Consider the following 12,907-nt stretch of genomic DNA (forward strand, 5'->3'; position numbering starts at 1 on the left):
TTGCTGCTTTGGTGCAGGTCTGGCTCTGAACTACATCCTGGAGAACAATTTCAATCCGAACGTGGGGCTTAGACCGGACGCACGAAAAATTGGCGTCCTGATCACCGACGGAAAGTCGCAGGACGAAATCATCTTCAACTCGCAGAAGCTGAGAGACAGCGGCATCGAGCTCTACGCTATCGGTGAGCGACCCCTCCGTTTAAACAGCTGGAGATGAAAAGGGAAGTTCATGAAGCAGTGAATCAGAACACCCTTGACGCTTCAGACACAGAGTCTTCTTTTCGAGGCACACTTCTGACGCTTCGTTTTCCTCTCAGGTGTGAAGAACGCCGACGAGAACGAGCTGAGGTCCATCGCCACCGACCCGGACGAGATCCACATGTACAACGTCAACGACTTCCAGTTCATGCTGGACATCATCGACGACCTCACCGTCAACCTGTGCAACAGTGTCAAGGGCACAGGTAGGAAAAGAGTCGCTGGGAACTACAACAAGATACATGGATCAGCAAAGAGCCGCCGTCTGGTAGCTGAGGAGGCTGAGCTGTTGTGTAGTTTGTGATGGTTAGCACTGATACCTCACAGCAGAAGGTTCTGGGTTTGATTCCATCTCCATGCTGGTTACGTTCATTGGTGATTCTAAATTGGCCGTAGGTGTGCGTGTGAATGTTTTTGTCCTTTGAATAGTTTATATACAGTGAGCTATCAATCACCACTCAAAGCCCCGCCCCCAAAACGATCTGATTGGCCCGTCAGATCTTTGCTGGAGTAGAATCTGTTCCCAACAGAGAGACTCTATGTAAACTCTCAGCCACTAAAAAAAAGTTGGTCTGTCTTCCAGACTAGTATCTACTAAATAATGGATGCCATAAAGAGAAAAATCCACATCCTGATGAAGAGACAGAGACAAGAAATGAATGTTGATTAATGTTTTAAATTTAAAAATCTGAGATAGGCAGCTATTTCCAAGTGCTTATACCCAACTAACTTCTCAAATCTAGCCTTTTTTAGCTTTTAACTAAAATATAGACAAACAAAAAAAACATGCAGGACCAGAAGCTTCTAATTTGTTTTGTCTTCTCTTGTCTTGAAGAGAAGGCTGACCTGATGACTTAAAATCAGGACATCTGAACCTGAAACACAACAACCTGAAACACAACTCTTACTGAGCACGTTTGACTAATCCATGTTAAATACTGGTAATAATTCATGGTAATAAATTGATAAATTAGCATTTATGACGACATTTGAGACAAATTAAAGGAAAAAAAAGAAGGAAGGTTGAGTTTGTTCCTGATTGTTTCTATTGTCCTGAGTTAAGTCATAATTTCACCATTTCTGTTAAAATTTCCATTTACAAGCACCTTTCTTATTCCTATGAATGTAAATGCATATACATTAGATTTATTTTCTTGATGGGGCTCACTAGAGAATGAACCTCCTTTCCTGACTGAGTATGTGCCTCTTGCAGCTGAACGTACGGCATATTCTCTAAATTCCGCTTAGTCACATTTATACCTTTCAGTAATTACTGGTGCTGGAGGTCAGATGGAAACTTTGCAGCTTCAGAAAGTTCTGCTTTTTCCGGAATTTGCAAAACCACAGTTTTCAGGACAGACAACCATAAATGTTTAGGCTTTTACTGCAGGCTTTCATTTGGGTTTTACAGGTGCTCAAGGGCACGAAAGTGGCTCAGTTTATGAAAGACGGCGTGATTTTTAAGCAGAGGTATACTTCCTTGGTGCAGCTGCTTTTACCCCGTTTAAAAGATAAAACACTAATGACGGGGGACAAGTAGAGCGGAGGAATTGGCAGCAGTGTTTTATTACTCACAAATCAATTCTTCTTTCCAAAGTAGAAAAGCAGAAGATCCGCTCGACTTGACTGAAATGACGACGTTGTGGATAAATTTGAATCTCAATTATTAATGATCATCAAAAGATGTCCCGACTCAGATCCAAGTCTGATGGAGGCCTCCACATTTTGTCTGTAAATCACTTTTAGGAGGAAATGCAGAAAAACGATTTACAGCCGTAGAAGAGCAATTTTAAAACAAAGCCTTTCATAGAGGAGTTGAGAAATACAGCCGACCGAAGCGGCCTCGCTGTCAGCGAACGCAGCGCGGGTAGATTTGTGGCGGCAGGGTTCACAGTGTGAAATACTTCTGACGTGCTGGATCACATTCGGATATTTTTTTCGTTCCATTTCAGCCACTGAACTGGAGGCGCCGACCAATCTGGTGACCTCCGAGGTGACCCACCGCTCCTTCCGCGCCACCTGGACGGGCCCCGACGGCCCCGTGGACAAATATCGCATCACGTACATGATGGTGGCAGGAGGACCCACTCTGGAGGTGAGATGAGCCTTCTCCCACTCATGCCCCGTCTCAAAACCAGAACTGAACACAAGCTTCTACCTCAAAGAAGAAGGGCCACAAGAATAATATTCTTAAATTTAACTTAAATTTAAATACAACAACACCACGTTTGGCTGTATTGAACATTGATGATCCAAATGAGACAGTGTGCAGTTTGCACACTTGCACATTGCTATAGTTGCCAGCTTAGACTGATCTGGTGTCAGTCCGCATGTGGAGGTGGTCTGGGACACATGTGACCTCCTTCCTTTGGTAGTGTGAACACACAGTGAGTCCTGGGTCACATTAAAGACCACCTACTCAGCAGGGCTGATCTGTGGAAGAGGAGTTTAACTCATTCATTCAGGAAAATGGAAGCAGCTTCCAGATCTTAGATCTTAACATGTGGATCATGTCTCCAAGTCAACAACCAGCTGTTGATGGTTCTGATTCAGTGGTAGGTAGAGATCCATTAGAGACAGCAGCTGGTACAATATTCAACTGACCACATGATGGCGCTGCTTATTTACAGACACACAAACTGAGATCAGATCTCAAGTGCTGGCTGGGGACGCATGTGGAGACACATTTATATTAAGACCAGGTGTCAACACAGGGACTTTGTGACTTAGCAGAACACAAACCAGCAGATGAACACAACAGAAGCTGCTATCAGTGAACCTTCCACTGTAGTTTAAAAACAAGTGAAGACAACTGGACTGTTTGCTCCTGCTTGTTAAAAAACACTGGGACCAGCTGTTACTTAAACTACATGCATATACCTCTTCTGTTGGAGCTTTGAGCTGAGACTGTTCATTTTTAGGTTTTATTTAAAAGGAAGTAATTTAGGTGCAGCAACACAATAGAAATGCCTTTACTTTAACCAACAAACAAAGATGTAGTCATACGCCATAAAACAAGTTTAGTTAACAAACTTGCTTGAATAGAGTTAAATAAACCAAAGAACCGAAGAGTCTCTCACCTTTTCCAGATATTCTAACCTGAAATAACTCAGTGAAGTCTCTAAAATAGCTGCACACCTTGAACACATTCCTCAGCTTTTTGATTAAGACAAAGCAACAGAGATTTCTCCTTGTCTTTTTCTCACATTCCCTGCCTGGTTTCGATATAAAGTGCTGCTTATATCATCGCTGTTTGGGACCGGTTTGAGCCGACTGTTCCAGGTTTAAATGGTCAAAAGACTCTAGATAATTGACCCATTTCACAGAACTCCACCAGAAGAATCTGCACTGTTATGTTTGCCATCTGTTCGTGCTGAATCTCTCATTAATTCCTTTTGGCTCCCATTAGACCTGTCTTCTGTTGGGTTTAAATCTGTGAGCTTTACAGCTTCCTGTCAATTTAGATAATGACAGGTTGTACGTTACACAAAAACAGATTAATTGACACTCAAACCCCCCGTCCCACCACCACCACCACCACCACCACCGCCACCCCCTGATGTTGTTTAATCATCAGGTATTTTCTTGGTCCTGTCTGATAAATGACACGTGGGTGTGTTTCCAAATGCACCGAGTCTGGATTTTATTCAAAGTCCCGATTTTCTTGGCCCTCACCAGCAAAAATCTGGATCCCAGTTGCTATGTTGAACCTGCATTGAGTTTACACTTAACCTCCTGTCAGGCCTGTCTTTAAAAACAAACAACGCTGGGCCTCTTCCATTCTTTCAGATTTTTCTTTGCCCTTGTAAGAATCCAGGCTCGTTGGAGATCAGGTTTCCACTGGATACAATTAGCTCAGCATTACGGACGCCTCTCTCTCCTAGTTAACGGGTTTACATTGGACTGCAAGGACGAGTCAGAACATGAGATATAAAATATTTGCATGTTGGCTTTTTAGTTCTCTCTGCTGCAACGAGGGATTCCTGAATTAGGAGGGTCAGCACAGATGGAACACATATCCTTGTTTGCATGAAGCAGGAAAAGAGATTGGTAACAAATTAGTCTAAACATGCTAGCATTAGCCTTTGTGAAGAGCTTGAGGACTTTCCCAATAACTTATGAACACAGCATGATAGTTCAGCTGAACACACTTTGATTATCTGTGCGTTAAATCCCTACATTAGCCTAAACAAGAAGCTAGCATTAGCCTTTGGGGACGTTGGAGCGTCTGACGTAACTGTAACATTTCAGGATGTGGATATTTGATGATATGTTTTTAATGTAAAGTTAACATCTTGCATTCTGTGAACAGATCTGGGAATGTGTTGAATTTCCAATCACACTTGGAGGCCTTCAATGTTTAGTTTGTTCTTTCTTTGACGTTTGACGTAGCAGAAATCAAGTCCAGTAAGTGAGGCTAAAGGTAAAATATTAACACATAATGTAATAACCTGAAATACACATGGAATCTGCCATTACTAGAGCTACTTTATGTAAAAAAAAAAAAAAAAAAACCCATCTTTTTGCTTTCAGGATATTTCAGTAATCCCACTTTATGTTATTTCATCCAGTACATCTACGACGGCTACCAAAGAAGCCTTTGTCCTGAAAACTATTTCAAAATATTAAACATATTTCTGCTGGTTTCTGGTAGAAGTCATCTTGTTTTGAGTGCCTCTGTTTTGATTCAACAAACTTCCAGGCAGGATGCTACACTGGAATCAAGAAAAGCTAAACCTGATTTCAGACAATACTCTAAACAACTTTATTTCCATTGAGAACAGGCTCAGCTTAATCAGTTGCAGACACAAATGACTTGATAAGAAGGAGATTTTTTTTGTTTACTCCCAACCTGCCTCTCTGCAGTCTTTGTGTTTGTCGTTTCTCCACTGGGACTGATTCCACAGTTTGAATGTGACACCGTCTATAGCAGCCAAGCTGAACGTCCCAAATGAGGACTTTCCCACCAGCCAAAACAAGCTAGCATTAGCATGTGTGGATGTTAAGTGAGGAGATTCACATGCAGCCGTCACAGTTCACCAACAGCGGCTGTAATATTTCAGGATGTGGACACCACTTCCTGCACCACCTCTACCAATCTACATGCTTTAGCTGTTGTTTAGAATAATGTTTGTGAGGATTCAAATAGCATTAGCCAAGACAGGCTGGTGCTAATGGGGATCCTATTAAACAGGACAGAAATACATTGGTAGCAGCGTTTTCATGATGTCCTAAAAAGTCAGTTAAGCTGTTTCCATGTGTGTGGACCCCAGAATGATCCCATGCACCTGTCAGTAAGTCTGACAAGAACTTTTTTGTTTAGCTGGTTCCTGTCTGAATTGAAACTGGAAACCACTGGCAACAGAATGATCATCAGTTGTTTGTCGTTTCAGCTGCTGGTTGACGGTACGGTGACCACCGTGGTGCTGGAAGGCCTGAGCCCTCTGACCGAGTACCTCGTCAATGTCTACTCTGTGGTCGGCGAGGAGAGCAGTGAGCCCCTGAAGGGCACTGAGACCACCCGTGAGTCCCTTCACCTCTTTGGGCTTCTTCCTCTAAACTTCAGATCTTCCTTCCTCTTGGCCGATCGAAGTGCTTAGTCTCTATAGATAGAGAGATAGATAGATACTGTCTAAAATTATATAGTAGCAGCAACTTGTGATAGCATCCTCGCTCTGTGGCTTTATGGTTGTGGGAAAATCTGCTGTTAAGCAACTCAATTCTTCTGCTCGTTATTCTGTTCATCTGATCTGAGGCGGAAAACTGTCCCATGATGCAATGCTATGAGCTGACGTTGGCCTGCAGCGGGCAAACAGTTAAAAGGCTATTTATGAGGGCTGCGGCCTCTGCGTATATCTTAAATAAACAGATATAATTTAACGACGTGTTAAGTGCACAGCCCTAAGTGCTTTTATTTGCTCATTTGTCCTTTAATGTTTTACTTTATTCGTTGTGAAATGTGCGAATTGTTCTGTTGTCGTCCACTCGGACGGCAGCCAGCCGCCCGTTAGATCACTGTGGCTTTATTTACGGTCACTAACACTCAGTCAGGACATGAAGTCCATCTTGAAACACTGTCTGCAGTCTGACTCAAACTTAAAGTCTGTAAAGGCTGTGAGCTGCTGGTGTGAGTGGTGATATCCTTTATTGATCTCATTGGCACTGATAGGGCTGTTTGAAACCACACTCTTAAAAAGCCCAAACCACATGTTTATGGTGTTAAAATGGTACGTCCACCCATTACTTTCTCTGTCAGATTCCATTTTTAGCATCATGCCCCTGTTAGCTAACAGTAAACCTAAGTTATGTTAACATCATATTAGCATCAATGCCCATTAGCTAACATTGATGTCTCGGTAGCCTAGTCTAGGCTGTTAGCTTCGTGCTTTGTGAACTTATGCTGGATGTATTAAAGCTGGGCTAGCTTAGGTTACCATCAGTTGATGCTAACTAGCGTCTGAAACAGACTAACAAAATACTAAAATAGTCAATTATGTACAATCTTTTTTGCCACATGCACTCAAGAAATCATCATTCAGATATCTCTTCTGTCCCCAAACCTTATTTAAATGGAGTAACTAATTTAGACGTAGTCATTTTAACTTTAAGGTCCTTTCTCAGTGTTTCCATTACAGTATTCAAGAGGTCAAGTATCTCCAGCAGAAACCTGTGTGAACCCGGTTTGTCTTAATCTCTGAAGGCCATTAAAGAGAGCAGGTTCCTTGTTTACATGTCACCTTAGTAATCAAACAAGCCCATAAAAATATCCTTGAAAACCAGAAGCCTGACCTTAACGATATGATCTCTCTGGGACATCCTGGGATTCAAAAAAAATATGAGTTTTATATTGCTTGCCTGTTTGCATCATTATTCTTTTATTGTTCCAAAGCCTCCTCCAAATATTTTTACTGCAACAGGTTTCCAATAGTTTGTCTTCTTCAGACACTCTTGAAATTCTTGTAACAAACAGTAAACGCAGATAATTGTCAAGACATCATACTTCTAGGACATTTGGTAATCTGGGTTTTGTCGTTGTCCTCTTAGTGCCGCTGGCAGCAGTGACTAACATGAGGGTCTATGACGAGACCACAACCACCATGAGGGTGAGCTGGGACGAGGCGGTCGGTGCCTCAGGCTACATGTTGCTCTACAGACCCGTCAGTGCAACTGAGCTGGAGAAAGAGGTAAAGTGGCGCTACCGGCAACGTGAGAAAAAATTGTTTTTCACATAGACGTAGTTTGAAATAATCAGTTCTAAGATGAGTGATTCAATCTTAATGAGCAGCTGTAAGTACTGCATGTCAGTTCACATCTGGTATTAGGATGCACTGCATGTGTCCGGAGTGACCACTTGTGATTGGATCCCACTGCCAAAAAGAATGTGCCCCAGGCCACCTCTGAATGTAGCACGAACAATTGGATCCTAATGCGCCCTGGGTTAGTTCACATCTGTGCTTGTGATCAGATCGCCCAAGACGCATGAGGTCCATGAGCACTGGCTGATTCCCCTGTTAGCTCAAACTACAAAAAGCAGAGTGCTTTTCATGCAAAGGAAGAAAATCTCCGCTCTCATTTGCACAATCTAATTCAATAATGTGTTTTGCTGTCTACACACTTTTTGGATCTAAACTATTTTAAGCTAGCAGCAGGAATTTGCTCCAATTCAGGCACAAAAACATTAATGATGTTCAACACTGAATGTGTTTAATATGATCTGCATACTAGTCTGTTCCTGTTCCAGATCTCGTTGGATTCACACCAAACAGAGGAAACCAATTCTTTATGTGCTCTCGTTCATGGGAGAGGGACAACCCTTAGCTGTTGACACAAAGTTGGACAATCACTGCTGAGTCTGCTTTCATATTCCCCAAACTAGGGAAAACATGCAAACATACACGTTTATGTCCATAGTTACGGAAGTATAGCGTCCTGCAGGGAATCTGTAATAAATTGAAACTGGTGACAACGTTAAATCTTTAGCGTTATTCTGCACATGTTCTCCAGGAGTCGCTTGAAAAACAAAAGAAACAAAAAATAACACATCGCTTTACAAGTTCTGTCTCCTCTGCTGTCTAATCTGTAGATACGTGTTGGAGGAGATATAACTGGCGTCCAGCTGACGGAGCTGATTCCCGAAACGAAGTACGGCATCACGATTTATGCCCTGTATGGTGAAGCTGCCAGCGACGCTCTGGAGGGGACAGGAACCACCTGTACGTAACGCTAAACTGATTCTGTACTATTCACAATATGAGCTCTGCAGACATTTGACCTGAGGCAAGGTTAATGTGGAGACTGAAATGATGTGCCTGGAAGGCAAAAGAACCACAGCTAGATAGAAGCTCAGGTAGGAGTGAGACAACAAGTGGTCAGAGTGGGAAAAAAGTCTCCACAGAAGTGCTATCAAATACTTCTGCTGCATAATTCTTCCTCTGTAGTCCATTGGATGAAACATACAACAAGCATCCTTCTGGGTTACATATTTGAATGTGCTGAGATGAAAATAACCACACAGCTCTTCTAGACTTTGCAAATGTGACTGAACCACATGTATGAAATTCTGATGCTGACAGGAGTTCTTTTGTTTGGTTTTGAAAATCTCCCTCCTTTTCAGTAATTAAAAAGTTTTTGGTGCAGTGTTCATCAGGTGATGAATGTAGGAGGTGTAGTAACATGGTTTGGCCACAGCACTAGAATTAGCCCATAACCCAGCACTGTTCCTTAGGCCTTAGGGTTCCTTAGCCTGGCATCAGCCTGGGACACGACACTGGGATTTCATTATGAGGTGACACCTCCGCATCAATGGGATAGCCCTTAAACCAATCAGAGACATTTAAACAAATTCAACTACGCAGTGCTCAGATGATTAGATGACTCTTCTGTCCATCACCACATTAAGCCCCGCCCCCAAACAATCTGATTGGTCTTTGATGGAACTGAACCAATTCCCAACGGAGAGACTCCAGAACGAGTTTTCTCTGCAAACGTTTTGTGGATGGGGGAAGTTCAGACTGTCTTCCAGGCTAGCTTGGTAGCAGACCTCTGAATTAACCGACCATCCCCCAACCATTGCCCAAAAAGAAATCGTTAACATGATCATCATACTATTTCGGAAAGATTCAAGTTCAAAGCCTGCCTCAGAGGAAATTTCCAAACGAGTGTCGGGTTATCTGCCTAATCTTCACCAGAACCTCCATTCCTTAAGCTTTTGTTTGTTTGGGGAAAGGTAAAAGCTTTAATAGAATTTAACAGTTTTATTTTCTTGTCAGCAATTGTTTTATAAGAGCTGGATCCCATCTCCCACATGCTGGAGTTTATATTTTGGACTGAGAACTTATAGATAGAAAACAGATGCACTGCAGAACCAAAAAACACAAAGCAAACGGCGGTCTGTTTTTACACTACTCACTAAGTTTTGGTCCCATTACGTCTTTTAATGTTCCCACAAAAATATTGTCAGTGATGCTGGGATCTGGAATGCTTTTGTAGCTCAGTCTGGATGGCTATAGTTTTAACTGTCGCCCTGTTCCCTGTTCTCCCTCAGTGCCCATGGCTCCTGCAGGAGTCCTGAGAATCACCGACGTTACTCACAGCACCATGCTGCTCAACTGGGATGCTGCTCCCGGGGCCGTCCGCAATTACCTGATCACCTACAAACCAGAGGAAGGGGACGAGAAGGAGGTAAAACCAGGATTTAATCTTTCTGTGGTACTCCCACAACTCAGGAATTTAGGTTTGAAGGTGCTGAAGGTGCACATGTGAAAAATATTAAAGCAAAAAGAACAAATATACTCAGGTCTCTTTGCTGCTTTTCTGAAGATTCTCAGTTCTCCAGGTCGTGGTATGTTCCAAAAAGAAAAGCAAGCCGAAACAAAGAGAGCTGGACTTGTGGAGTTTCTTGAAGACGTTTCATCCAAGTCTTCTCTTCTAAAAGATTAGTTTGGGATGATGTTCAAGACCCCCGTTCAAGTCCAGCTGCCCTTGTTTTCTTGGAAGTAGATAGAGTACTTGGGCTGATGACGTTTCACGAGAACACAAGTACAGACAAGAACACGTATTGATAAACGCCCTAGGTGTTTTATTAGGAACACCTGTGGGCGGTGCATACCTGAAACCCACAGGACTCGCGTCGGTTAACGACCCATCAATGAGCAGGTGAAGGTTCACTCCTTGGGTATTGACCTTCTAGAGATTATTGGTTCATGAAGGTACCACCAAAGTTAATCCGAACGACATCCTCTAATTCTGGTGATTGTCAAGCTAGTTGCTAATGGCTGCCCTGCTAATGGAGGACTTGCAGCTAAGCTAAAGAGGATCATCGAGCTAGTCCAAAGCAGCTCTCTAAAAGATTTCCTCTGGTCAAGTTATTTAGGTTCCTCTTGGCTCCCTGCACATGTGAATGTTCTTCCAGCTTCTCTGAGTGTTACTGGACAAGTCTAAAGAATATGTTCTTTTCCTGAGACGCCTGTTCAGAGGCCAGATCACTGCTAATGTGGGATCTGCAGCAAGGATAAAGAGGATCGTCAAGCTAGTTGAAAACAGCAGTCAAGTTATTTTACTTCCTTGGTTCCGTGCACATGTGAATGTTCTTCCAGCCTCTCTGAATGTCACTGGACAGGTCCGCCAACGTAAACGCTTCTCTTTCTGAGCGGCATGTTTAGAATCCTGATCAGTGCTAATGTGGGATCTGCAGCTCGGATAACGAGGATTGCATGGAAAGTTGAAAGTAACGCCTAAGAGACTTTCACAGATCGATATGTCAGCTTTGGAGGATTTGTAGCTCGGCTGAAGGGGATCGTCAGTGAAGGTTGTGTAGGTGGAATCGGAGGTGAATTTTCTAGTCTAACTGGTCGAAGTCAGGTCCATGTTAACAGCAGAGATCTAGCTGTGACCTTTTCCTTTGGCAGGAATCAGGCGTTACACTCCCTCACCATATAAAAAGAAGTTCAGATTGCTTGTGAGGTCAATGAGAGGTGACTTTAAACAATAGAGCCTCTCTGAGAGCTTCATAAAGGTGACGGTTTAGTCGGCAGTGGTATCTTCGCTCTGGGAGAGCCGGGACCGAGTCGTGAGTTATGGCAGCTCCTTTGTTGGCCGATGCTTATGAGAAAAGCAGTCTGCTGGCAGAGCAGCGGCACTCAGGCCGCCAGCCCAGCCTGACTGGATCATCCCAGCTCCACTCTGTCCTCATAATTTCTCCCTTGGATGTCAGCGGAGGACAAACAGTCTGGGACAAATCTGCAGCTGAAAGGTGCCATCGGCGGACACCTGTGAGACGTTTCCAGGAAGTTCTGATGGATGACACGCACCAGCTCAACTCCTCTTAAGGATTACAGCTAAATGCCTCTTGTCTCAGCAGAAGAAGACGACGCTGGATTCGTTCCTGCTGACTGCTGACATTTTTTTTTTTTTTCACTGCTTATGTTACGCAACTCTCCCCTGAAATGGAAAACCCAAACTGCAGCGACGTGTCTCAAAGCCTGGCTCTTTTATTTTCTTTACTTTCATCTAAGTTCATTTAAACTCTAAAAGGCTCTAAAAGAGTGGCCTTTCCAAATCAGACTCTACATGTTGCTGTCAGTAATGTGGCTACTAAGGAAGGAGCATTAGGGTTCGACAAATTAAGCTCAAAGATCCATTTCGTTATGAGCACATACATTGAGGATTTCCAGCTGTCCTGCTCAAATTTCCAGGTTCTTTGTGAGCACTTTAAAGGCCTTGGTTCAAGAGCACTATTGGTTAGGTGGCATCCCACACTGTGGACAGAGTAAGGTCCATATCCAAAGTTCTCCAAGCCTCAGTGTTTGACTCAAGAGCCGGGACCTTCAGGAAACCATGAAGTGGGATTCAGTACTTCGTTAAAACGTGGTTTAAATCTTCATATTTCAAGAACAGATTTGTGTCTTCTCCATAAACTCACTGTGTGTGTTTTCATGCAGATTACCAGAAATTACCATGAAGATGAATCAAACTGTTGGATTATGGTGTAGGCGTGCACCCTGTGAGTGATGTTCAGTTGTTGATGATATATTTTGCCTCCTGCAGGTCGAAGTCAACGGTGACATCACCACCCTGCCGCTGTCCGGCCTCATCTCCCAGACTGAGTACGAAGTGAATGTCACCCCGTTGTACGACGAGGGACCTGGAAACCCGATGGCCGGAACCGCTATCACAGGTCTGAACACACTTTTTGTTGATGTCTCTTGGTCAAGTATTCTATTATTTCTGCGGCAGAACAAGCTCAAAACTCTTTGAGATACATGAAATCAAAGTAAGAGTTAGAATCTCAACACAAACTTTAATTGAAGGAGTCGATTAAGTTCATCTAACATCTGGTCATCACCAACACTTCCTAAAACACTGACCCACAGTAGAGAGTCTTCATGTTGCCTCGTAAACACCTCTGTTATCTTCCTTGTCTCTGAGAACAGATGTTGTTCCTGCTCCCAAGAACCTGAAGTTCTCTGAGGTGACCCAGACTTCGTTCAGAGCCACCTGGGAGCACGGGGCCCCAGATGTGGCCCTCTACCGCATCGGCTGGACCAAGAAGGGGGAGGTCAACTACCAGTATGTAAGTCATGGAGCGAGGACCAGAGAGACCGGTCCTTAAATTCTCTTTCTCTACAGATCCAGTTCTACAGATTTCAAT

The 12,907-nt window shown here is 43.3% G+C and overlaps 1 protein-coding gene across 1 annotated transcript in view; it reads left to right on the forward strand.

The window, feature by feature from the left end:
* Positions 1-12,907, forward strand: part of col12a1b (collagen, type XII, alpha 1b) — a 108,885-nt gene that overhangs the window by 32,908 nt on the left and 63,070 nt on the right. The window contains exons 19-27 of the mRNA XM_084560728.1: positions 18-182; positions 318-464; positions 2,211-2,353; positions 5,652-5,781; positions 7,303-7,442; positions 8,342-8,471; positions 9,803-9,939; positions 12,304-12,433; positions 12,690-12,829. Of these exons, the coding sequence (XP_084416854.1) occupies positions 18-182; positions 318-464; positions 2,211-2,353; positions 5,652-5,781; positions 7,303-7,442; positions 8,342-8,471; positions 9,803-9,939; positions 12,304-12,433; positions 12,690-12,829 (1,262 nt within the window). The remainder of the gene's footprint in view (positions 1-17; positions 183-317; positions 465-2,210; positions 2,354-5,651; positions 5,782-7,302; positions 7,443-8,341; positions 8,472-9,802; positions 9,940-12,303; positions 12,434-12,689; positions 12,830-12,907) is intronic.

Source organism: Chelon labrosus (assembly GCF_963514085.1).
Source record: "Chelon labrosus genome assembly, chromosome: 14".
Taxonomy (NCBI): domain Eukaryota; kingdom Metazoa; phylum Chordata; class Actinopteri; order Mugiliformes; family Mugilidae; genus Chelon; species Chelon labrosus.